The following is a 27278-nucleotide window of genomic DNA, read 5'->3' on the forward strand; positions in this document are numbered from 1 at the left end:
AGGACCACCATGAACAGTGCCACAGGGACCGAGGTGCTCGCACTGTATCTGTGAGTCTGAACAGACCAGCTCCTCCCCCTCCCTGGAATAGGCAGTTTGCTGTGGGAGAAAACACTGGAAACTGCCTGGAATGCCAGATTAGTTCATTTGGTTTTGACTCTTCAGGAGCAAGAGTCAGGAAGGTGCAGAGAGAAGGTCCAGCTGTGTCTAGTCGCCGCCACTGCTCACTCCCAGGCCCTCCATGCAGCCGCTGGCCAGGACAGCCTCCCCTCAGTGCCAGGGTCAGCCCCACGGAGCCTCACGGGCAGAACTGGACAGGGCTGTAGGTGAAACACTCGGGGGCACCGTTACTGCTTTTTTTCTTTTGAACTTTTTATTTTGTATGGAGGTGTAGCTGATTAACAATGTTATGATAATTGCAGATGAACAGTGAAGGGAGTCAGTATACATATACATGTATCCGGGCTTCCCCAGTGGGTCAGCGGTAAAGAATCTGCCTGCAGTGCAGGGCTACAGGAGTCGTGGGCTCCATCCTGGGTCAGGAAGGTCCCTGGGGGGCATGGCCACCCGCTCCAGTGTTCTTGCCTGGAGAATCCCGTGGACAGAGGGGCCTGGCGGGCTACCGTCCACGGGGTACGACTGTAGTGACAGCATGCAGGCCCGCATGCATGTATCCATTCTCCCCCAAACCTCCCTCCCATCCAGGCTGAGGGGCATAATTTCTGACCTACTGAGAAAGAGAAGCACTGGACTTACCGTCTCGTGATTCACAAAGATCTTCAACGAGGGAAATCAAAAGAAAATAAAGTGTAATCCTAAGTATGTATCCAAGAGAACCAAAAACATACATCCACAAAAATTCATATGTAAATGTTCATAGCAGCATTATCCATAAAAGCCAAAGCTTAAGCTTAAATGAAATTGCTCAGTCATGTCCGACTCTCTGCGACCCTACAGACTGTAGCCCACCGAGCTCCTCTGTCCATGGGATTCTGTAGGCAAGAATACTGAAGTGGGCTGCCATTTCCTTCTCCAGAGGATCTTCCCAACCCAGGGATCAAACCTGCGTGTGTCCCACATTGCAGGCAGACTTTTTACCCTCTGAGACACCAGAGAAGCCCTAAAAAATTTGCAGTACTGTGGACTAAACAGTCCATGGAATTCTCCAGGCCAGAATACTGGAGTGGGTAGCCTTTCCCTTTTCCAGGGGATCTTCCCAACCCAGGGATCTAACCTAGGTCTCCCGCATTGCAGGCAGATTCTTTACCAACTGAGCTGCAAGGGAAGCCCAAGAATACTGGCGTGGGTAGCTGATCCCTTCTCCAATGGATCTTCCTGACCCCAGGAATCAAACTGGGGTCTCCTGCATTGCAGGTGGATTCTTTATCAATTGAGCTATCAGGGAAGCCCAAGAGTATTTAATCTTCCTCCTGTAATTTTTTTTTCAGTTTTAGAGTGAAGCGAAGTGAAAGTGGCTCAGATGTGTCCGACTCTTTGCAACCCCATGGGCTATATATAGTCCATGGAATTCTCCAGGGCAGAATACTGGAGTGGGTAGCCTTTCCCTTCGCCAGGGGATCTTCCCAACCCAGGGATTGAGCCCAGGTCCCCCGCACTGCAGGCGAATTCCTTACCAGCTGTGCCACAAGGGAAGCCCAAGAATACTGGAGTGGGTAGCCTATCCCTTCTCCAGCGGGTCTTCCCGACACAGGAATTGAACCGGGGTCTCCTGCATTGCACACAGATTCTTTACCAACTGAGCTATCAGGGAAGCCCTAAAAGCCAAAAGGTGGAAACAAACCAAATGTCCATATTGGACAAACAAAATGTAGTTTATCTGTGTATACTGATACCCAGAATAGTATCCAGCAATAAACATAAGTGAGGTACTGACACCTGCGACAATGTGGGTGAACCTTGAAAACATTATGCTTAGTGAAAGGAGCCAGACACAAAAAGTCACATATTTTATGACTCCATTTCTCTGAAACGTCAGAAGAGACAGATCCACAGCGACTGAAGTAGCTTTGTGGTTGCCAGGGGCTGAGCGGGATGGAACAATGGTAGTGATTGCTAATGGGTGGAAGGTTTCTTTGGGGGGATGATGAAAATGTTCTAAAATTAAGTAATAGTGATGATTTACTACCTGTGAGTATGGTAAAACCCACTGAATGGTATACTTTTAAAAGTTAATGTTATGATATATGAACTATATCTCAACTTTTAACAAAAAGAACATCAGGAATAGGGTGACATAAAACATTTTTGAGGGACTAAGTCGGGTATAATAGAGGTAGAACTTAGTAAGAAGTTTCATTAGATTTGACAGGTTCGGGTGTTCTCAAACATGTTAGGTGTGAGATTTCTGGAATTTTTCTTAAAAGCAATACCAATTCACCTCACCTTGTTACACATCTATTTCCTGTTGTATCCTGATTACTCTTTTCAAATCCCCAAAATTCAGGAATTTCTCACCCTAAAAAACAACCCGTTCCATGTCCTATGACCAGGTTTTCACTTTCTTTGGGTCGTAGTTTCATATCTTGGTCTTAAACAGGACAAGATGTGAGCTCTGGGCTTGAGCAAACAAAGTAACACATTGTCAGAACTTGCAAGTCACGGGGTCACCAGGAGGACGGGCAGTTGGAGTGGCTGAGAGACACCCTGACCTTCACTGTGTTTGGAAGCGAGGTTACCATGGAAACAGAAGAGCTTGAGATCTGATTCCCAGAGTGATGGGCCGCCTTTGGAAGACTTTGAGGAAGGGAGGGGCAGGATCTGGTCCTTCTGGGCTCTGTGTGCTGAGTTGATTTTATGGGGCCACAAGCCAGGAGGTCATTTCACTGCACCCCAGAAAGACTTGGTCTTTTGGGCTCTGAGAAGTAAAGTTTCAAGTAGAAGAGGAAAGCTGTTCCCTCAGCAGAGTATGAGGTGCAGGAGGGCGGGGCCTGCTGTCTGCGCGCCCGCTGCCCGGGCCCCGCGTGATGACGCTTGGCCCGCTGAAGGCATTCTGGGAATGTGTGTCAGTGCAGTCTCTGCCGAAGACAGACCACCGCGTGTAGAAAGAGACCTGACTATCAGTCAGTAGTGAAAAAGTACAGTGAAAGTGTTAGTCGCTCAGTCATGTCCAGCTCTTCGTGACTCCACGGACTGTACCCCTTCAGGCTCCTCTGTCCGTGGGATTCTGCAGGCAAGAATCCTGGAGTGGGTAGCCATTCCCTTATCCAGGGGGGGATCTTCCCAACCCAGGGATTGAACCCGGGTCTCCTGCATTGCAAGTAGATTCTCTACTATCTGAGCCACCAGGGAAGCCCCATCAATCCGTAAGCCTGGGTTTAAATCCCAGCTCTGCTGTATGTATAACAAGCTGTGTGACCTTAGGCAAAACTTCAAAAGCTTCAAAAAAAAAGTTCAAAAAACTTCACCCCCCTAACCTTGTTCTTCTCATCTGTAAAATGAGTCTAATAATGGCTGCCAGGTTTTGAGAGATGGAGGGAGGGATATGTGGGAAAGCGTCTGGCCTGTGGTAAAACAAAGGGCTTGTTTAGCTTTTCTCTGAAACAGGAGCCACAAACCCATGTGAAAGTAACAGCAGTAAGGACATTACCAAAGGTATAGCTGCTTTTCACTTAGTCTTGGCCATTGGAAACCACCAATGAGCATCTTTGAGTGAAGGATGACAGCCTCATTGGCAGGTGATTTCTCTAGCTGGTGTTACCCCTCCTCTTGCTAGTCAGTGTTTAGAGGATGCTGGACATGGATGGGCTTCGTCCATCAAAGCTGTCCCACCTGCTCCTTTCAGAGCCATGCATCTTGTAATAATTGCCCTTCAGCACCGAAGGCACCAGCTTGTACTATTATTTGCTTTGGTACCAAAGAAGTCACCAGAATAATGAAAAGAATAACAGGGCTAACCAGAGCTTTGGAGCTCTTACTGAGATCCTTGCCCTTCAACCGCATCGTCTTTACCGCAGTCCTCTGCAGTGGATACAGAGGTAAGCCCCCTCCCCCTTTGCAGAGGGGTTCACTGAGTCTCAACAGTACCTTGGTTTGAGTCTCGATCTCTTGGTTCTGTAGCCTGCATCAATGTCACTATCACTGCTGCTAATCTTTGGAGCAGTTTCCCTCTGCTGCACACTTTGCTGAACTTATTTCGCCATGAGCGGGTGGAGTGGGTTCTAGTCTCTGCATTTAGCACCAAGAGATCATGTAAATGTTAAAATTATGGAAAGTCTACTTATCAGCTGGGCCTCAGTGGTCCTTGAACTCAAATGAGCATGAGAATCATTGGAGTGCTTGTGAACACATGGATTTCTGGGGTTGGATTCAGTAGGTCGGGGTGGGGCCAGAGAATCTCCATCTCTAACGAGTTCCTAGGTGATGTCAATACTACTGGTCCAGGACCAAACTTCAAAACCATAGAGCTAAAGGGAAGGAGAAGGTGACATATTCTAAGATGGAATAGGTGGCAGGCTGGTCCTCTGCTGCCAGGTGAATTAGGAAAGACTTCCAGAGATGCTGTTGTTGTTCAGTTGCTAAGTCATGTCCAACTCTTTGTGAGCCCGTGGACTACAACACACCAGGCTTCCCTGTCCTTCAATATCTCCTGGAGTTTGCTCAAGTTCATGTCCATTGAGTCAGTGATGCTATCTAACAGTCTCATCCTCTGCCGCCCCTTCTCCTTTTGCCTTCAAATCTTGCCCAACATTAGGGTCTTTTCCAATGAGTTGGCTCTTTGCACCAGAAGCTTCAGCTTTAGTATTAGTTCTTCCAGTGAATATTCAAGGTTGATTTCCTTTAGAATTGATCTGAGTCTCTGAAATCCTTATCCCTTATCGCCCCCTAATTCTAGGGCAGGGAACCACCTCACCAGGGCACCCAGCTGGGCTGAGTTATTCATCTTCCAGAAAAACAAAATGAAGCAAAACAACAGCAATAAAAAAAGAGCGGCCCTAAAATCTTTCTCCTTGTCCAAATCCTATTGTCAGAGAGAGGGCATACATGGTCAGCACCTAGAGATTTCCATCCATTGTCCTCCTTTGGCTGGAATGTTAATTTCAGAGTCAGTGCCAGTTAGAAAATTGCAGTGCACAGAATTAAACTGATTCTGCCTCTGTCTTCTGCCATCTTCATAAATTATTCACATCACCCAGCGTTTAATATGCTCCCCCACTTCAGCCCTCCCGTGACGGTTCTCCATGCTTTCGCTTACAGCTGTGGAACAACTATTTTCATCTGGCCGTGGCTTTTATCACTCAGGATTCACTGCAGCTGGAGCAGTTCTCGCACGCCAAATACAACAAAATCCTGAACAAGTAGGTTGCATGTGGAGCTCCTGAAAAGGAGGGGGGAGGTTCGTGAGAATCTCTGAGGTGATGCCTGAAGCAGACATTTTTTTTGTTTCTCCTAGGTACGGGGACATGAGACGGCTAATTGGCTTCTCCATCCGTGATATGTGGTACAAGCTTGGTGAGTAGGCACAGGCATTCAGACAGACACACCTGCACATGCCAGGCTCCTTCTTGAAGACCATCTGTTAGAGGGCCATGGGGGTTTCAGCAGAGGAAGCTTGAAATAATAGTTTATCACTGTACACACCCCAGGTCCTTAATAAGTGCCTGATGAGAGAGGGTGCCCATCCCAACCTCCCACCCCCCAAAACAGCTGTGGATCTGCTTCTCCTTGATGCCCCTGAGGGGTTAAGAATCAACCTGGAATTTACAAGAAGGAGAAAGCATGACTGCTGTGGGAATGCATGGCCTCCCCTGCCACATGTGCTTCCTGCTGATTGGTGCACGTTCTGCAGCCTGCTTCTTATGTGATGTTGTGATCTACCGAAGGCCTTCCAAACACATGGGGGAGAATTGATTCTGTGGCAGACGAGGGTCTCCCGTGATCTGATTTGAGCTGGAAGGTGACCCCAGAAGCTGTCCCTACTTCAGTGAGCTATAGGAATCCTGGGCAAGCTGAGTGGTACCTATGGGAGGAAGGAAGGGGAGATGGAGTCAGCAAGACATTTATTGAGAGTCTGAGTCAGCCCTGTACAAGGAGATTTTATTTAATCTTCCATCACCTCCTGTAAGATGGAAACATTTCCCCCTCATTTTATCGATCAGGGAACTCAGAGGGAAGGAGCTTGCTTGAGATGAAACAGAAGCAAGCCCCAGAGCTTGGTTTTGATTTCACGAGGATGGGGGCTGCATACCTTGCCCAAGGCCTGAATCCTGCTCCATAAATCTGTGCAGAAGGGATGAATGGGTAGATGGATGCATAAATAGTAACAAGTAGCGAGCTCTTTTCACCTCCTGTTTTGTGCCTCCTCCGTGACTCCGCCGCTGGACTGCTCTGTGCTGTCTTAGATGTGGACTATCTTCAGTAGAGCACTTGCAGGACTCTGCCTGTCTCTTGGATTCAACCTAAATCACCTGCCCAGACCTCTTGGTGTCTATCAGTCCCACCTGACTTCCTGGACAGCAGTTCCTCACCCTTCCCAGCAAGGTTCATTCCTTGTCGGGAAAGCAGAGTGGACGTCCACCTGGGTTCTGTGTTTGCTGGCAGCCTTGCTCTCAGGTCAAGAGCACATGCTGGTAGCAGAGGGTCGTAGACTGGTTCCCGAAATTGAAGGGAGAGCTGGGCATCCGGGCCCAGAACAGACTCCGCCTCTGCCGGGGGCCTTGCCTTGTCATTGACACGCTGTGAGGCTCGGAGCAGGGCCTGAGTGACCCTGGCCCCGCTTGGGGAGACAGCGCCGTCTCCCAGCCTGTCTGCGAGGCTCAGAAGAGCAAACACTGGGAGTGGGAAGCGGTGGAGGCCACACCCATGGAAGAGTTTTATCATCATTTTCACCCTGTTGCAACAGTATCTCCTTAGTTGTAACAACCAAAAATATCTGCGTGTGTGCTAAGTCATTTCACTTGTGTCTGACTCTTTATGACCCCGTGGACTGTAGCCCTCCAGGCTCTTCTATCCGTCGGATTCTCCAGGCAAAATTACTGGAGTGGGTTGCCATTCCCTTCACCAGGGGAATCTTCCTGACCCAGGGATCGAACCCAAGTCTCTCGCATTTCAGGCAGATTGTTTACTCTCTGAGCCACCAGGGAAACGCTAGACATTACCAAATATCCTCTGTATGTGTTCATGTGTGTATGTGTGTGTGTACGAAACTCCCCTCTTTTGCAAGCCATTACCAAAAAGAAATCCCATATCTGCCCTGTTTTTCTAGAACAGCATTTTTGTTTCTCTACTTTGGATAATGATAGGGATAAAAGAAATATTTTGTATGTCATTTACCACTACCCTGCCATAGGAAAAAGGTGCATAGTGCAAGCGGTAGCCAGCCTCTGGCCTCGGGGGCGGGAGTCTGGGAGGTAGTAGCTGGGGCTGCAGCAAACTGAGGCAGGTGCACCCCAGCTGAGAGGAGCAGTTGCTGTCCTGCCTGGGTGAGTGCTGTCCTATTAGAATGCAAGGCTGACAGTGTCACAGCTTCTAGTTTATCAAAAGAAGCCAGGAAACATAATTTTTAAGTGCATTTTTACTTTATGAATATTGGTGATAACTAGTTGAAAGTTTTAAAAGCACCAATGTGTCCAATGAAACAAGGGGCCCAGACTCAGGCTGCAAATGAGCTTGCATTCCCTGCTTTGCAACAGCAAAGACAAGGTAAAGCCCTGCTGGGCTTCCTCTCCCAGATCTACATCCCGAGTGTTGCCAGGATTGCAAAACAGGGATCTGTGCTTTGTGTGTTTCTAGTTCCTCCGCACAGCCTGCGTTTTTCTGAATGTCCTTCATTGCTGTTGTTTTGCACACAGAAGATTTTATTTAGATATAGATTATGTTTTGGCAGGAGCTCCTGCACTCCCAATTATGCTGATGAATGAAAAGATGTTACCAAATACTCTACCTGCTTAGGATCACAGAACATCAGAACTGGAAGGGCCCTTTAGAGAGCATATTGTCCAGCATTTTTCAAACGTTTATTTTTAGCTGAGGACCAATAAAAAAAATATATACCCTGCTCAATACAGAAATTGGATGAAAGCCAAGCTGTTCTAATTGAAGTGGGATGAGGGGGCAGGTGGAGGGTAGTGGGTAAAGCTACTCTCCTGAGCTTCTATGGAGACCCCTACAGATTTTCTGGGAGAAACCCTGAAGCACTTCAGAGAATAGTTTGAGGCTACAGGTCTGTCCAACCCACCATTTTACCAATGAGGAAACTGAGGCACAGAGAGGCAGTGAGTGTGTGTCCAGCATCACAGAGGGGATGAGAGGTGGATTCAAGACAGGGAAGCCTGGCATGCTATAGTCCATGGAGTTGCAAAGAGTCGGACATGACTGAGCAATGGAACAGCGAACAGCAGCAGGACAAGTACACTGGTGTAAGTTCCATCCAGAAGCGTCACGGACCCCTTGCTGTATCCAAGTACCTGTAGGGTGAATTAGTGGAATTCAAAGACATATTTGTTAGGGTTTGGGGGTTGCAAGAAAGAGATGCCGACTATGGCTGCCTTAATTGGCGAAGGTACTAATTGGAAGGGCAAGGGAAAATGGGCTATGAAGGGTAGGATTAGAGCCACTCAAGGATCCAGGACAGGTGGTGTGATGTTGCCTTTAGGATGTTCTATCCCTACGTCACTCTGCTAAAGGTCCAGTCTCCAGGAGACACCTTTCTATTGTTCTTCCTTGGGTGACCGCTCCATCAATGCCCCCACCAAGCCTGCATCCATCAAGGGAGGCAGAGTTTCCCAAAATAAAATGTTCATGGAGTTATGGAGAAGTCGAACAAAGACACAGTTGTCCACTGCAGAAAAAACAAAAAGTAAAAAATTCTGTTGCAAGGATGGCCATCTCTTCATCTCTTAGCCTGGACTCCTTGGAAGAGGAAGGTATATTGGCCTGAAGGGTTTTCCCTGCTGCTTGTTAGTTACCTGGCTGCCTTCTCCTTGCCTGTCTGGTTCAGGGCTGGGGAGCAGAAAGAGGAGCAGAGTGAATGGATGGGTCCCCAGTCCCATCCTACTTTGTGTTCTGCCAGATGCTGGCATTAGCAGGCCTTCTCCAGCAAGCTAATGAGGTTAATCTGCTAATCCAAACCAGAACTAAGCACTCTATACATGGGGGACCAATGCAGTGAAAACTCTACATTGGGTAATGATGAGTTCTAAAGTGCAATTTGTGAAACATCCAAGACAGAGTGAGACATCGAAGCTATCGGTGGCAAACCTGGCTGAGTGCCCATGTAATAGCCATTCCATCCTTCTTCCTGGCTAACGGATCCCTGATTTTTTTTTTTTCATGATCACGATTTGTCCAGTTAACAATGATTTGTAGCTAGTGATGGCCATGTGACCCACCCAGCTCTATCTGATGAGAATCAGCAGAAATAAACTTCTTGGGGTTTCGGGAAAATTTTTTTTCTTAATTAAAATGAAAGGGAGGGCATAACAGTTTGAGCGTAACACATTGTTTTTTTTTTTTTTTTCGCTTGTAGTCTTTCCCTTTGTTCCTTTCTGGGAAAGAATAAAATGCCTGGAGGTGCAGTAGCCACCTTGAAGCCATGAAGAGTCATACCCTAAGGATGAAGAAGCAGCTCTGGACTAACTGTCTTTGACTTTTTTTAAGTACGAAAACTAAACAGAGCTTACTCAGTTTAGCTGTGGTAATCAGATTTCTGCTACAACCCTATCTGATGTATCATCTAATTCAGTGCCCTGATTTTATAGGCGAGGTCACTGAGGCCCAGAGAAGTACAAGGACATTCCCAAGGTCAACAGCAAATCGGTGACTCAGATGAGACAAAAGAGCCAGACTCGACCTGAAGTTCAATGTTCTTACTAATATTTTTTTTCCAGAATATGCAAAATATTTTCAAAGGATGTGAAATAGTAAACTATGTTTTCCAAAGACTACTGATAATGAGTAAATCATAATGCCTGTTAAGTTTTAAAATTTTGTTTTAATGCCCAAAGCAATCAGGGCTTCATCACCATGATCATCAGCATCATCATCTTCTTCTCATCAAGAATGATTTGAGCAGCCCTGTGATTATAAGATAGCTAATTGCAAAGATTATCTCAGACTGGAAGACTATTCAAGGAAAAGTCTAGACAAGTGTGTTTGTGTGTGTGTATGTGTGTGCGCGCACTTTTGTGAGAGAAGATGCATGCAGGGAAGCCTTAATAGAGAGAAGGATCTGTACCAGGATCCAGCCACTAAAGGGTTAATGCTATTTGTATGTTTGCATCCTGGGATAATGCCAAATATAATGGACTTTCCCTGATAGTGTAGCATCATAACATTTGATTTCTGCTAGGAGGAAAGCAATGCACATTTTGTGAAAATGACTTTGTACTTAACCAGCCCATATTCGCAGGGGTTAATGCTGGTCTGCTATGTTAACAGTCTTCATGGGAGAGAAAGATGAATTCCAGTGGCTGGCATCATGGGGGGAGGTCGCTCCCGGCAGAGCTGTGAGAGCAACTGAACCGTCACTTTTTCAGCATCAATGGAGGGCCCAGCCCACCGCTAAGCACCAGGGAAGGATAAGAGAGTTGGGGACGTATAAGGCATGGTCCCTGCCCTCCCTGGAAAAGCCCACCATGAGCTCTTAACATAGGACAAACTGACAGTCTGAAGAACGAACTAAGAGCACGTTCCTTAATGTGAAATGTGTGGTCAAGACTCAGGAGTTCAGGCGAAGAGGAGGAAGGCTCTACTGAGTCAGTGGCTCTTGAATTAGACCCCAGGGTGGTCAGAGCTGAAAGGGCAGCAGCCATTCCAAGCGAACAACCAGCCTAAGCAAACATGACTTCCTTAAATTGGGGAGAAGCTGCTGGGCAGAAATAGGAAATGAGATTAGAAAGGCATCCATCCATCCAACGAACCATCCACTTGTTCATTTAATAACAAATATTGAGCACTGTGATAGGCAGAATAATAGCCCACCAAAGGTGTCCAAGTCCTCACCCCCAGCACATGTGTATAAATTACCTTATATGGCAAAGTGGACTTTTTAGGCATGATTAAGGATCTTGAAGATGGTAAGAGTATCCTGGACTGTCCAGATGGACCCAAAGCAATTACAGGGACCTTAGAAGTGAAGAAAGGAGGCAGGGGAGTTGGAGAAAGGTTAGAAAAAGCAATACTGTTGGCTTTGAAGATGGAGGAAGGGGCCATGAGCCAAGGAATGCGGGTGACCTCTCGAAACTGGCAAAGGGAAGGAAAAGGTTTTTTTCCTCAGACCCTCCAGAAAGAACTCAGCCCCACTCACACTTGACTTTAGCCCAGAGAAACCCATTTCAGACCTCTGACCTCCAGAACTGTAAGATTAGTTTGTGTTGTGCTAAGCCACTGTCTGTGGCAACTTATAACAGCAGCAACCAGAAATGAAGACAAGTAGCCTTGAAGGTCAGGCACTATGCTAGTGGCTGAGGCTGCAACCGAAGACAACTGTAGTGAGAGATGCAGCCCCCAGCCTCGTGGACTTGCACTGATGAGTGACCTTCTGGTTGCAGAGCTGTTTAATTATGGTTGTAAAGGAAAGTAGCTGTAGAGCAGAAGCTGGGGCACCCGGAGAGTGTGTAAAGGACTCCGGCCTAGTGAGGGAGCTCCAGGTGGCCTCGATGAGGACGGGGGAGCTCTGAGCCCCAGAGCTGTGGTGTCCTAAGGAACTAGCCTGTGAGCCACCTCTCTAAATTTAAATGCTCTAGCATCCACGTTTTTTAAAAAGATAAAAAGCAGTGAAATTAATGTTAACAGTATATTTGATTTAACCGCATATTCCAAAGTGTTACCATTTCAACATGTAACCAACATAAACATTACTGAGATAGGTTACCTCTTTTGGTTTGTTTTCCAGAACTCTTTCTTTGAAATCTAGTGGGTTTTTTACACTTACCACACATCTCAACTTGGACTAGCCTTATTCCAGCTGCTCAAAGACACATGTGGCCAAGTGGCCTCCATACTGGATAAAGAACAAGTAACATTTACTTATGGGGCCAGCAGTGGTGGGACTCGGATGGAGTCGGGCACAGGAGGGATGCGCATAGTGGGCAGCCTGGGGCGGGATGCAGGCTGAGGAGGGGGAGGCAGGGTGTGGAGATGGGACTTCAGGCCAAAGGGGCTTGCAGACCAAGGGGACCCATGCAAGGACTGTAGCTGTGGCCAACATGATCAGACTGGGGTTGTCAGACATCTTTGAGGAGAAATAAGAGCCTGTTTCGATGGGATAGAGAAGGGTTTGGAGGCTGGTAAATGTCAGCTGTGGGAGACAAGATACATCTGATCCAACCTCCTTCCGGTGCCAGCCCTTTACTCTAGAAGAAAACAAACTGACCAGCCTGAGACGTTCCATGAAAAGCCCCGGGGGCGCCATGGGGTTGGACTGCGGCTTCTTAAACTGCTTTTCCCACAACTCACCCTTGGCCAAGCTCGTGCTGCTCAGCATTGGCCTCACCCCGCCGGACATCAGCATTTGCTGAGCCTTTCTAATGAGCCAGACCCTGTATGGAGCCCTTAGATTTAAGCTTCTCAACAATTCTTCAGGCAGGGATTATGATTACATCTCTATTTAATAGATGAGATAATATATTTTTAATATTTTTATTTATTTATTTTGGCCACTGCCATATGACATGTGGGGTATTGATATCCCTCAACCAGAGACTGAACCCACACCCCTTGCATTGGAAGCATGGAATGTTAGCTCCTGGACCACCAGAGAAGTCCACAGATGAGATAATAGAGGCTCGGGGACATTAAGTGACAGGCACAAAGCTTCCCTGGTGGCTCAGAGGGTAAAACAATCTGCCTGCATCACAGGAGACTCGGGTTCCACCCCTGGGTCGGGATGATCCCATGCGGAAAGGAATGGCAACCCACTCTAGGATTCTTGTCTGGGAGATCCCAGGGACAGAGGAGCCTGGTGGGCTATAGTCCAGAGGATTGCAAAGAGATGGACATGACTGAGCAGCTACACTTCACTTCTTCACAAAGCCACAGTCTGGAGTGCCAGTGGAGGAATTTTAGGCAGGTTCTGGGCCACAAGGGGAGACTCAACTGCCTGTCCTAGATCAGTACCAAGAGGGGCATTTGCCAAGCCTGAGACGGAGAGGCAGAGATCTGTGTTCCTTCTTCCTCTTTGGAATGAGCGGGGTCGTTTCTGATCAGCCCAGCTTCATTTCAGAGTCCCCAGGAGGCTTCCAGGACTCTGAAATCCAGAGAGTGATAACTTGCCCTCATCCTGCTCATTTCAGGGTCTCAGAGGGTCTCCTGCTCTCGGGCCGAGCTCCCCGGGTCTCCCGTCAGCCTCCTGAGGTCAGGGACTCTCCCACCTTCACCCTCAGCCTGGTGCACAGGATCGCCTTCTCCCTTCCCCTCTCCCCACCCTCCTCCCTTCCTTCTCCCTGCCTTCTTTCTTGTTTCTTTCAGTCAGGCTGCCTTCCTAGTGCTCTCAGACCTTCACCTGCAACCTCCCCTCTCCTCTTGCGAGGCCTGGCATAGACCAGAAGGCGAGCACAGCGGCCGGCTTTCCACCCACACGCCTCAGCTCCCCGCTGTGCTCCCCTTTCTGCCAGAGCCTTCCCCAGAGCCTGGGCAACTCAGCATCTGGATTTATCCCACTGACTTGTTGGGACTTGAAAAGCCTTTTCTAATTGGTATCTGTTCCCAGTGAGATTCAGTTTCCATTATGTGAGAAAGACCCTCTCACCTATTCCCTTCCTTGCCTTTTTTCAAGAACAATAGCAGGTATGCTCTTGAATGAGAATTTTTTTTCCAAAATGAGTTCACATTCATTTAGCCACAAATATGTTCTCTGTGTGTGTGCCTGTGTGCACATCTATGTATATAAAGGCACACATTCAGATTACTTGAACACAAAATCCAATGTGCTGAAATTCCATTTCTGATGTAAATGAATAAAATTTTTTTATGGAGCATTGTAAGGGCCATTGAGATCACACTGCATTTAGAAATCATCATTATCTCTCTCTCCTCTTTCCTATTCTTCTGCACATCTTTTCAACTGACTGCAAAGAATGCAGGTCAGAAGTGCCTAGGAAATCCCTAGTCTATGGCATGTCTGCTCTTTTATTTTAAACCATCTCAAATATATCTTTATCAGACCCAATGCCCTCCAGTATTCTAAAGGCCTTTGTCACATAAGCAATTTTTCCATTCCGTGGTGGCTTATCTGACAGTTTCCCATCTACCTGCTACTTATTATTACACTCGACTTTGAATTTTAAACCCCCACTGAGAGTTTAAAGAATCTTGAAGGACAAAATCAGAAACCTAGATTAGCAGTTACTATAAATCTGCAAGAAAGCTAGTTTAGGTTTGTTTTTTTTTTTCCTGTTTGGAACAATGCAAAGTATAATCCAAACACATTGTATAATGAAGCTGGTATCCTAGAAAAGTGTCTTCATATTTCACTCACCTCTCTGCCTGCCTTCACTATATCATTCTCACTAACTGAAGATGTTCCTAGGATGATGCCTTTTTTATCTGAATTCTGGGGAAACACTCACCCCCAACATTAGGCCTCATTTAGGCTGAATTAAAACTCATTCTCTTGCAGCCTTCCGTCTTGGCTCCTTTACTCAGCTTTAATCGAAAGCAACAGTGCCAGGCTGTATGCCATGCCGCCTGAGTTTCTGCACCCCAGGAGCTCTCTCCCCCAGGCAAGACCACCAGTGCAATGTGCACCTTGACAGTGGGGAAAAGCAGGATGGGCTTCTTGGGCTCTGAGAGTCAGGAGGAGAAAGACGCAGCTGCCGATGAAACACCTGGGTGTCAGCCTCACTGGCAGGGTTACTGGGATGGGCTTGCCCACGCTCCCCAGGAAATCCCCGCAGTTCCTGAGCGCCTCTCCCTTTCCCTTTCTCTGCCACGTCTGGTGTGTGTGCTGAGAAGTCTGCTCAATTCTGCTCGACAAGGCTGCCCTTCATGGTTCATTTTGGGCAAACGTCACAGCAGTGATAGCTAACACTATACAAGGTGTGCCATGTGCCAGGCACTGTCCAGGGTGCTTGATAAATAATAATTCATTACTTCTTCACAACAACCCTATGAAATAAACTCTATTATTCTCTCATGTTACAGGTGAAGACACAGAGGCCTCAAGGGGCCCACTTGCCTACCATCACATAGCTAGTTGATGGAAGAATATATTTACATATTTCAGGCAATCTGGACCCAACTTCAGTGCCCTTCACCTCTTGGCCACACTGCCTGTGCCCCTGGGCTGACTATCCTAGGCTCTGTGCTCAGTGTTGCTATTGTTGTTTAGTCACTTAGTCATGGCCAGCTCTTTTGCAAACCCATGGACTGTACCCTGCCAGGCCCCTCTGTCCAGGAATTTCCCTGGACATGGCATTTCCCAGGCAAGAATACTGCAGTGGGTTGCCGTTTCCTACTCAAAGGGATCTTCCCGACTCAGGGATCAAACCTGCATCTCCTGCATTGGCAGGGGGTGTTCTTTACCCCTGAGCCGCCAAGGAAGCCCACACGAAGTATACACAGACATGTTTTCATGTGGTTTCTCAACAGGTGGGCATTGCAATTGCATTTTTATGACACACATCTCCAAGTCAAATATAGCCAGTGAGTATAGGAGCTAGACAGATTTATTTCCTCCTTCAGTGGACATTTCCTCAGGTTATAGTATGCTTCAAGCTCAGTGCTACAGATGTAATAAGAACAGACATGCTCTCTGCTCTCATGAAGCTCTCCATGGGAGAGGCCATTATCTATCAAACAAAGTCATCGTTGCCAAGTTGGCTAAGGAGACAGACCACTAGCCAGGGCACGGTATCTGATGTAGCCAGGGGTGGGGTGGGCTTGTGGCAGAGCTTTTTTAAAGTGTATCTATCCATGGGAAGCCAGGTGGTAATGGGCAGATGTTGAGGAACGGGCAGGAAAAACTATGTCAACAAAGGAGCACGATGTGCACAGGCCTGGTGGAGAGGTGGCTGGTGAGCTGGTGACCCTGGAACCAGGCCAGCGTGGCGGCAATGCCAGGGGTCAGGGGCGGGGACACAGGAGTGCCTAGAGATGAGGAAGGAGGATCAAGAAGCTGTAGTTCATCTGACCATGAAGCAATGTTTTAACTCCCACTATTACACTGACCATACTTTATAACAGGTTTTTGGCAGCAAATTTTGCTTTTCTTGTTTTCACAAAACAGTTGGTAAAAAAGCACATTTCCAAATCTCAGAAACATGGCTTGTGCTGCAGACAGACATCATTTCAAGTATCCCTGTGATTTGCCATCACTAACACACTCCATCAGGGCCCTATTTGCAAAGGAGATGATGCAGGTGAAAAGCCTTGTAAACAGCGATGTGCCTTCCACACGCCTGGGTTATTATCCCTAACAACGGAGCTTGTTTTGGATGATGCATGCGTTGTTTACAAGAGTTAATATATGTAAAGTGTCCAAAATGGTGCCTGGCTCTGGGTAAACAACTGTATAAGTGTTAACTTTTGTTTTTACTGTTCTGCCTCCCTTTTTTCTTTTCCCAGGCTTGGTCTGGTTCTCCTATGAAATCACGAAAACGGTCTCATGGGCCCATGTCCCTCTTCTCTTTCAGGCCAGAACAAAATCTGCTTCATCCCAGGCATGGTGGGACCCATATTAGAGATGACTCTTATCCCTGAGGCTGAGCTCCGGAAAGCCACCATCCCAATCTTCTTCGACATGATGCTGTGTGAATATCAAAGGAGTGGGGATTTCAAAAAGGTAAAAAATGAGGCTGGAAACTCAGGCCAGCATCCCTAATCCCCAGCCCATTTCCCCATAATGATACCTTCATTCCGTCTGCCTGCGCTTCATTCAAAGGCTTGATGGGAGGCTGGGAACATTGATTCACATGCCTGGAATGAGCTGGCAGAGCAGATTTGGTCAGTGTTCTATCATGCTTTCCCGCCAGAGGCCAAGATTAAAATACACTTTCTTGCTGGGTATCCGCGTGGTCCCTTTCTCAAAAGTATAGGAATCCTACTTCCTTGCAGAAGAGCCCCCTCAGGGTGAGTCCCAAGGGGCTGCTCCTCCCCCTGCACCCATCTGACGCCCACCTTGCTCCAGCACTTCAGCTTCTGCAGTAACACAGAAGATGTGAACGTCAGACTTGGCCACGTGTCAGGTTGCCAGCAAGCAGAGGCCCAGGCCCTGACACTCAGGAGGGCCCTGCAGAGCTGTGGCAGGGTGAAGTGGGGCTTTCCCCAGCGTGCAAAGAGGGAGCCACTTGGGGCAAATGCAAGGGCCAATAGTCAAATGTTTTCATTGAAAATTCCGTTGGACTGGAAGAATGAGGCCCTTTTTATGGGCCCAGCCACTCCAGACACTTGTGCCAGTGAAGTAAGCACTGGTTTCCACAGCACAGTCCTGGCTCCATTCAGAAGTCAGGCCCAGTTTAGGGAGGTTGGTCTTTACGTCCTGTCAAGTCTGCCTTAGCGATGCGACGCCCTCAGGTCTTGCCCTTCTGTCCTCCCTGCCCCCTCCTCCCCTGGTGATTCCCTAGTTGGACTCCCTTCTCACCCTGGCATTCCTGCCTCTCATTCTGTACCACATCCTGCACCAAAAATTTTTCCTTAAAATAGGTATCTAAGTGCCTTCTAAAGGGCAGCAGTTTCCAAACTGCCCTTCCTTAAAATGCTTTCTGACTTTATTCTTCCTTTGCTCATTGGTTCCCTAATCCTCATCCAATGAAGTCCAAACCCTGTCGCCTACATTCCAGGTTCTCCTTACTCTTCTTCAGCCAGTGTTCCAGCCGTTTTCTCCAACTCTGTCCACCGCCTCACCTGTTCTCCAGGCATCCCTACTACTTACCTGAATTGTGTTGCCTTGGTAAGCATCCTCTTCCTGTTTCCTCTTCCTCTGCTTCTCGGCCACATTCATGGTCCTGCCTGCCAGCACCATCTGCGTGCTTCTGAATCCTGCAAAGCCCTCCCCAAAGCTCATCCTTTAAGAGACCTTTGCCCTCTATTCCTCTGTCATTCCAGCTGTCTGAAGTATCGTTATTAGACACTGCCGTACACTACACTCATTCCTGTTTCTTCCTCATCTTCATGTCAAAAAAGTGATGCCGATGATAAAGATGATGACTGCCATTAGCCGGGTAGACGCCGTGTCAATCCCTGTGAGTGCTTTCCATACATTAATTCATGCAGTCTTTTTATTACAACCCTGTGAGGTCGGCAGCATTATCATCCCACGTATCTATTTCTCCACTTGGCTGGGCCGAGCCTTCGTTGCAGCATGCGGGATCTTCGGGCTTTACTGCGGCACATGGGATCTTTCACTTGTGGCATGTGGGATCTAGTTCCCTGACCAGGGATGGAACCCAGGCTCCCTGCATTGGGAATGCAGAGTCTTAGCCAGTGGACCACCAGGAAAGTTCCCATCCCAGTATTAAGGTGGAAACCCTGAAGCCTAGAGAAGTCACTTACCCACTTACCCTTAGCCATACAAGAAAGCCGCAGAGCAGAGGTTGCAGCACACAGGTCCCTAGGATGCCAAGCCAGGCCGCATCCTCTGCACTGCTCAGCCACTGGCTCCATCGCAGTAAATGCAGCTGACTGAGAGGGTGGTGGTGCCCTCTGAAGCCGTGCCTCCTCACAGAATGGAGCACCAATTCCACCAGATGCTCCAGGGAAGAGGGGTGGGAGGGTAGATACCTCAGGAAGCCCCTGCATGTCGGAACCCCTCTTGGAGATTTCCAGGGTACCTAACATATGGAGCCAAGGCACTGAGATGTTCCCCAGTAAACAGACCTGTTGAATTCCTCAAATTCATTTCTGCAAGAAACATCTATCAGACGTGCCAATCACTTTGGAAAAGTTCTAAGAGGAAAGAGGTTCTAAGAGGAAAGAGACTAGTTAGCTGTGACAATCCCAGTGTAAAAGGGTGCACTTCCAACTCAGGGACTGGCAGGCATTGTCTGGTCCCCGAGGCTGGCGACCAGCCATCCACCTGCAGGGAGCCTGTAAAGAAATCAGGTGAAGAATGCAGATGGAGGAAGAGACCATAGCCAGCCAGCTGGGCTGGGGGGTGGGGGAGGGTGGAAGGCACAGCTGCAGAGGGATGTTTGAAGGTTGTTTGGAGTCTGCCACCTTTTAAGGCAAAGTCCGTGAAGGTTGGGAACATGGGAGGAGCCCCCTGGGTGGGACGGAGGGTACTGTGCTTCCCCTCAGGGCCCCCAGTGGGGTGGGCCCCAGCGGGCTCCTGGAGCAGGTGCGCCAAAGAGACACTCCCGGTACTGAGGCTGCACGGTGTCTGAGAGAGGCGCTAGCCTGGGTCCTTCCTGCGTGACAGCCTCACAGTCCTGTGCGCTGGCCTCATGGCTTCTGAGGCTTGCCTGTGGTGTGATTGTCCTGCCCTAGTGGACTCTATCCCGAGGCACCCCTTTGGCACGCAGCCGCCTAGTCTCCATGAATGGGGTCGTCCCCTGGCTCCTCACTGCAGGCCTGTGTTCATTGTAAACTCTTTCCCCAGTTGCTTCTCCTCATTGCTGCCTTATCAAAAGAGACAGGACAATCAAGCTGACTAATGGGGAGCTGCCCGTGTGAACACCAGCTGTGTGCTTGACCAGAGCCCAGCTGTGGGATGAGCAGACCCAGGTGTCCCTGCCTGGCTCAGAGCAAGCAAATATAGACAGTATCCCCACGGGAGGGAGGAAGCCAGGCCCCCTGAGCTCCACGCTGCCCTGATGGCCAGACCCGGAGCACACCCCAGACCTGGGGTTTGAAACCGGGCGGCCTTGTGGCAGTGCCCAATGCCAGTAGGTAAGAGAAAAACCAGGTGCCCAGAAAGCGACAGGGCTCCCTTTCTAAAACGTGCTGTGAGAGGAAATAGCAGCGCTCAGAGGAGCACTCAGCAGGCCTCTGCTCCCCTCACAGCAGGCCCTCTGCTCCCCTCACGAGCAGGCCTCTGCTCCCCTCACGGCAGGCCCTCTGCTCCCCTCACGGCAGGCCCTCTGCTCCCCTCACGGCAGGCCTCTGCTCCCCCTCACAGCGGGCCCTGCTGTCAGGCCTTTGCGGGGCTCTTCCTCCGATTCTTCACCTGACGAATCTTAGTCTCCTTTCAGCTGTGGCCTGCCATTTGGAGAGAGCCTGTCCTTCCTCCTGGGGGCAGTGGGGCATCTGGATGCAGGACCAGAGGTGTGCCCCAGCAGGAGGTGCACGGTGGAACTGGGCAGGAAGGGGCTCGGGGTGGGAGGACGAGGCTCACAGGCAGTCTGTCTGAGCAGAGTTCCTTCTGCAGCCTCGTCACCAAATTTCCCTGCCTTCTCCTCTAACCACAGTGAAGTAGCTGATGCTTTTGACTGATACCCTTTACCCCTCATGAATATGTCACTTCACCCCAGACCATCTCAAGGGTCTCTGTCTTCACCTGGAACTGGAATTCACATCCACTGGATTGGGACGTTTCAGCAAGAAGGCCTTCGAGTTGGCCACGCTGTGGCTGCAGTGGTCCTGCTGCAGTGGGAGTGAAGTGCATCTCATCCTGCCTGCGAAGGGCTCAGGCCTGACACCTCTGCCCCAGAGCATGGCGGTGTGCTCACAGGTCTGCCTCCATCTCAAGACCGTGAGCTCTCTAAGGGCCAAGGCAGTTCTCTTAGGCCCGGGACTCTCAGTACGTGTCAAGTGCCTGACGTGAATATAATGGGAGCCCCGTCAGTGTTCTCAGTATGAATGGAGGCATTTAGACCCCCACCCCACAGCGTTTCAGAGGAAGAGCCTTGGTAGAGAGAGGAACATCCCAGCGAATGTTTTTATAACGTAGGATAACGAGGGTAGCTCACTACTGCCTGAGTAACCCCAGGGGGATGATTAGACCAGTTGTCTTGCTGGCAAATTCTTTGTGGAGGGAGAGGCTATGGTCTTTTTAGATGACAGCTGTGGGAAGGAGTGGAGGTCCTGTGATGCAGAGACTGAGTAGAATGGTTACCTATGAGGCAGATTGTAGAGCAGGATTATGTACTGATCATCTCGAGTGTCTGAGCTCTCAGCAGGAAGGAGGGAATCCCTCTCTCAGAGAAGGAAGAGACAGCAGCATTTGACCGCAGCACTTAAAGCGGTGCCTTCACCTCGGCTCGCCAGGTGGCACTGCGGTAAAGAACCCACCTGGAGTGGGCAAGCAGACTTCAGAGACGTGGGTTTGATCCCTGGGCAGGAAGATTCCCTAGAGAGGGGCTGGGCGGCTCACTCCAGTATTCTCACCTGGACAAGTCCATGGGCAGGGGAGCCTGGCGGGCTACAGTCCGTAGGGTCACGAAGAACGGGGTATGACTGAGAGGACATGCACAAAACTGCCTGGGACGCTGCAGGACTCAGTCATTGCCTGTTCAGTGACTTAGTGAACAGAGATATTGGTTTGGCAGATTCCACTGAGACTGAGTCTTGGCATGGGATAAACTGATGATCCAAATGGCTTAGAACAACATGTGGAAAAGAGCAAATCAATTCAATAAATATGCACTGAGCACCTACTGTCTTCTGAACAGTGTGCTCTGGTGCTAGGCAGACTTGCTGCTTATAAACTGAATAAATTTGAGCAAGTTATTTAAACTTTCTCAGCCTCAGTTTTTCATCCACAAAATATGTATAATAATACCATTATTATGGTATCATAATACCAAACTCAAGCTTCATGGGGGATGAAATGAAACAGGAAGAGATGAGACAGCTCAGAGAAAATGAGGAAGCTGCTCTGACTCCCATCGGCATCCCCCCTTCACATGATGCTGTCCTTTCCAGTTGCTTCCAGGCGGGCTCTGCCCACCCCAGGGCAACTGGCAGCAAAGAAGACCCCAGGCTGGCACATGGATGCCACTCTCCTCTTTGTTATCTCTCTGCCACCCTAGCTGGTCACCATCTCTGACCCCTCCCGTGTCACAGTCAGGACCTTACCTTTGAAGGAGAGCTCTTGTCCCCTAAATTTCACACTTTGGTGGGGCTGGGCTCCTATCAAAAAAATGTAGGCAAACAAGATGATGAAGATAGCTAGGAGGTTCCAAAGCAGTCGGGAGAGACAGAGGAAGCCGTTCCGGGAAGGCGTGATGCAAGTGTGAGGCTGTGTGAGGTCCCCCTGCCACAAGAGGGAGTCAAGCTCCTAGAGCTCATTTCTTTTCTCCTCAGCCCTGAAGGTTCATGTTAGGCATCTGTACCATCTTAACATTTTTTTCTATCATTTATTCATTTTTGGCTGTGCTGGGTCTTACTGCACGCAGGCTTCCTCTGGTTGCGGCTTGGTGAGGGTTATGGTGCATGGGCTTCTCACCGCAGTGGCTTCTCATTGTAGAGCACGGGCTCTAGGGCACACGGACTTCAGCAGTTGTGGCTCAGGGGCTCAGTAGTGTATGAACTCTGTTGCCTCTCGGCAGGTGGAGTCTTCCTGGTCCAGGGACTGAACCCATATCTCCTGCGTTGGTTGGTAGATTCTTAATCCCTGGACCACCAGGGAAGTCCCTGTAGCATCTAACTTATGCAAAAGTAACCTGCAGATGCTCCTTAGCAAATATCCACTTTGCAGGGTGGCGTGAGGCATCAGTGATGTGATGCAATCTTGTTAGTTGTGGATGAAATGGATTGGAGAAGCCAGGGCTACTCCCTAACCTCTACACAGTGGCAATGTTGGGTATAAGGCCTATCATGGTGACATAATGTAGTATATGTTTGGGAGTGTAAGGGACCCTTGAGTGTACCCTAAGTCAAGTACATCATCCTTTGAAACCCAAGACAAAGGTCCCACTTTGCCTCAGTTGCCTCATTTATAAAACAGGGATGATGATACCCATCTCCCTTGACTGTTGTAAAGGTTAAATGAGATTAAGATGCTAAAGATGAGGACAGTGTCAACGATGTCATGATGACAATTACTAACAAATATCAAGCCCTTAGTATGTGCTAAATGCCAGGCCAGGCTTTTCACATGTGTTTCCCATTGATATCTCCCCTCAGCACTATAAAATAGGTGCTGCTTTAAATTTCCATTTAAAAGATAAGAAAACTGAGCTTCAGAAAGGCTTATTAACTTGCTCAAGGTCATGTGGTAGGAAAAACAGTCGAAGCAAGACTCAAACTAAGTCTGTGTGTATATGTGTGTGTGTTCAGTCATATCCAACTCTGTGACCCTGTGGACTGTAGCCCATCAGGCTCCTCTGTCCGTGGAATTGTCCAGGCAGGAATAGTGGAGTGGGTCACCATTTCCTGCTCCAGAGGATCTTCCCGACCCAGGGACTGAACCCGGGTCTCCTGCATCTCCTTCACTGGCAGGTGGGTACTTAGCGACTGTGCCACCTGGGAACCAAACCAAGTCTGTTCGATGCCAAAGCTTGTGGTCAAAGCCACTCCCAAGCATAGCCCACCGCTGGTCCCAGCAGCCCAAAGGACCAGAGTCTGCCCTGGGATGTACTTGACTGAAACCTCCCCTCTCCACCCCGCCCCAGAGGGCTCAGGCGTGGCTGGCGTCATCAGCTCTGCACACTCCTGGCACCCTGTAATTTCCCTCCCTCTGGGCTCTTTTGTGACCCTGAGACAAGTGCTTATTTACCCCATCCACTTCTCGACTCCAAAGGAAAGTTCATCTCACAAGGAGGAAGCGTGCCAGCATTTACCATTAAACAGCTCAGCAAAGCTGGTTTCCTCCCTGAGAGCTGCTTTCCAGTAACATTCAGCAATAATAACAATAGCATTAGCAGTAATCATAAGATGATAAGAAAACCCAGTGCACACTTGGGCCTGTGCAATCCCCTAAGCGTTGGGAGTGTCAGTCGCGCAGTCGTGCCCGACTCTTTGCGACCCCATGGACTGCAGCCCAGCAGGCTCTTCTGTCCATGAGATTTCCCAGGCAAGAACACTGGAGTGGGTGGCCAAAATCCCCTAGTGCTTTGTAAATAAAATGTCCCCAGTCTCCCTAACTACCCCATGCAGGAGGTACCACAGTTATGCCTGTTATTAGTCAGAATCAACAAACTATGACCCCACAGGCAAAATCTGTCCTGCCACTTGATTCTGTAAGTGAAGCTTGACTGGACTACACTCATGCTGACTTGTTTTTATATCAGCTATGGCTGCTCTGGTACCACGACAGGGAAGTTGAGTAGTTGTGACAGAGACTGACCCACAAAGCCTAACTAAAATATTTACTAACTGGCCCTTTAAGAAAGCGTTTGCTGAGTCCTGATGTAAACTGTGAAGCTGAGGATTAGAAAGGCCTACTCATTTTCCCGAGACGGTGAAGGAGATGGAGGAGACATTTAAAGCCGGTGCTTGTTTACCCCCATGCCCTAGCATCAGCAGCTCCTCTTGTGGCCCCTTGGCTGTCTCTGTTCCCACCCTGGGCTCAGCACAGTAGACATGTCTAATCATGCTAGCCTGACTTTGCTGACACTTGACACAGACAAAGGGCTTAACAAAATGCATCACATACAGGGCATGATTCATGTGTAGATTGGCAGCCCAGACCCTCACCACACTGGCCCTCATACCTACGTCTCTGTTCTTATTTCCACTCTTTCTTGAACTCTATGCTCCAGCTGAACTGTTCTCCTCATTTTTCTCCGTATTCCCACCTCCCCAGTCTGGAATGCCCTTCCTTTTCATGTTTATCACAGTCCATCTTTCCAGACCTGTGTATCTCCTTCCATAAATCTTCCTCAGCTGTGGAAACAGGAGATTCTTTCTCCACACAGACTACGAGCACAAGCTTCTGGTCCTTGCATTGGCCCTCAGCACACAAAAGGGAGGGAACAACATCCCCACAGATGATATGAGAACCAAGGAGAAAGCGAATCTGGTCCCTGTCTTCCATCACCTAAGGGATTCCAACCAACTAAACCAGGCTTGATCCTTTGTGCGCTGGAAAGAACTTGCCTAAAGATTTCTGCCATGCATACGAGACTTTTTGTTTTGTTTTGTTTGTTTTTAATTGAAGTATAGTTGATTTACAGTGTTAGTTTCAGCTATATAGCACAGTGATTCAGATTCATACATGTAATGGTTGTATTTATTTTTAATTGTTTCCTTGGGGTAAATTCCTCAAAGTAGAATTACTTGATTAAATGATATACATGTTTTTTAGTGATTTTGATAAATCGTTCCTAGGTGTTCACTAGAAAGGTAGTATCAATTTACTCTCACGGCAGAGTTATTAGAGTGTCCCCTTAACAACAGTGGCTGCTGTTGTTCTTTTTAATCTTTGCAGATTTTAGTAGGTGAAAATTGGTTGCACTTTTTTTAGGAACTACAAATGATATGAGCTAATACTGACTTTTTTAACTTATAGAGACTTTATATTTTTGGATGGCTAGATATATCAATTTATATTGCTTTCAGGTTTTCTATCCTCTAAGAACTATATAAATATATTGTCTCTTTTTTTTTCTACTTCTTTATCAGTTTTATTTTTTTGCATGTATTTGAAGTATTTTTATAGTTCTTAAATAGGTTACACGGTATTTTTATTTTTATTTTTTTAATTTATTTGTTTATTTATTTTACTTTACAATATTGTATTGGTTTTGCCGTACATTGACTTGAATCCTCCAGGGGTGTACATGTGTTCCCTATCCTGAACCCCCCTCCCACCTCCCTCCCCATCCCATCCCTCAGGGTCATCCCAGTGCACCAGCCCTGAGCACCCTGTCTCATGCATCCAACCTGGACTGGCAATTCGTCTCACATGTGATAATTTACATGTTTCAATGCCATTCTCCCATATCATTCTGCCCTTGCCCTCTGCCACAGAGTCCAAAAGACTATTCAATACATCTGTGTCTCTTTTGCTGTCTCACATACAGGGTTATCATTACCATCTTTCTAAATTCCATATATATGTGTTAGTATACTGTATTGGTGTTTTTCTTTCTGGCTTACTTCACTCTGTATAATAGGCTCCAGTTTCATCCACCTCATTAGAACTGATTCAAGTGTATTCTTTTAATGGCCGAGTAATATTCCATTGTGTATATGTACCACAGCTTTCTTATCCATTCATCTGCTGATGGACATTTAGGTTGCTTCCATCTGAGACTTTAAACAAGCCATTCAAACTCTCTGAGCCTCGATTTCATCTGTACTAAAAACTGACACTTACTGAGGGTGATGCCAAGCAGGGGCTAGCTGCTTTCAATGCATGATAGCATTTAAAGTGATCCTTGACTTCCAGACCTCATGGGGCTATTGTGAGGACTAAAGGTACAGAAGCAGAGTTAGGACCCAGGAATGCCTAAGGGCTCCCTGAATGTTAGTGACCTTCACCAAGAGCCTCCTTCCCTTCTCGAAGTGCCAGTTTCTTATCTAGCAGTAAAATGAGTGATGAGTTGGATCGCATGATTTGGATGGACTCTTCAAGGGATGATACTAATACAGTATGCAAACCATTTTTGCATTTTAGCCATATAAGAGACACTGAATGGCCCTTCAAAATATTAAATAAGCCCTAAACTCAACTGGGTGAAATGCTTCTTGACACTAAATATGGGAGCCAAAGACATTGGCTTCCATGTTGCAAGAATTGGTGTCTGGGTGCTTTCAGGTCACTTAACTATGCGTGCTTAGTCATGCCCAACTCTTTGTGACCCTATGGACTATAGCCCACCAGGCTCGTCTGTCCATGAGATTTCCCAGACAAGAATACTGGAGTGGGTTGCCATTTCCTCCTCCAGGGGATCTTCCCGATCCAGGGATTGAACCTGTATCTCTTGTGGCTGCTGCATTGGTAGGCAGATTCTTTACCTCTGAACCACCTGGGAAGCCCTCACTTAGCTAGTCTGATCTCTATTATAGTTGTCACCAGTCTTGACTCTCTGAGGCATCAGTTCACATAAATATTTTAGCTTCAGGTGTGGCTTGATTCAGGAGCTCAAAAATATCACCAGGTTTCAATCTCTCCCCATCTCTTCCTCTCTGATTTCCACTACATTGGTGTCATTCTTAGGCAGACTCCTTCATTGTGTTCCTCCCCAGCAACCTCTGGCTTAAAATCTTCAAGTTAAGCAGAAAGACTTCCTTTTGCTAAGAGTACCAACGAAACCTCAGATTTGAGTCTCACTGGCTTGATCTGGGCCCTTCTCAACTGTAGGGTCTGGATAATGAAAGACACTGACCAGGTGCTTGGCCTATGTCATGTACCCACACCTGGAGCTAGGGAGATGTGTTCAGCCCACCTAAGTCCCACAAATTGAAATTAAGGCCGATGTGATTATCCAAGTTTAAAAAAAGGAATGCTAGGCATGCAGAAATAATAGTTGATCATGCCAACACACCGCCTCTTGAAG

At 48.0% G+C, this 27278-nt stretch overlaps 1 protein-coding gene across 1 annotated transcript in view; it reads left to right on the forward strand.

Moving 5' to 3' along the window:
- DOCK2 (dedicator of cytokinesis 2) overlaps positions 1-27278 on the forward strand; it is a 468222-nt gene that overhangs the window by 382574 nt on the left and 58370 nt on the right. Inside the window, 3 exon segments of the mRNA XM_043488772.1 lie at positions 5215-5315; positions 5411-5469; positions 16590-16738. Of these exon segments, the coding sequence (XP_043344707.1) occupies positions 5215-5315; positions 5411-5469; positions 16590-16738 (309 nt within the window).

This window comes from Cervus canadensis, chromosome 16 (assembly GCF_019320065.1).
Source record: "Cervus canadensis isolate Bull #8, Minnesota chromosome 16, ASM1932006v1, whole genome shotgun sequence".
NCBI classification, from domain to species: Eukaryota; Metazoa; Chordata; class Mammalia; order Artiodactyla; family Cervidae; genus Cervus; species Cervus canadensis.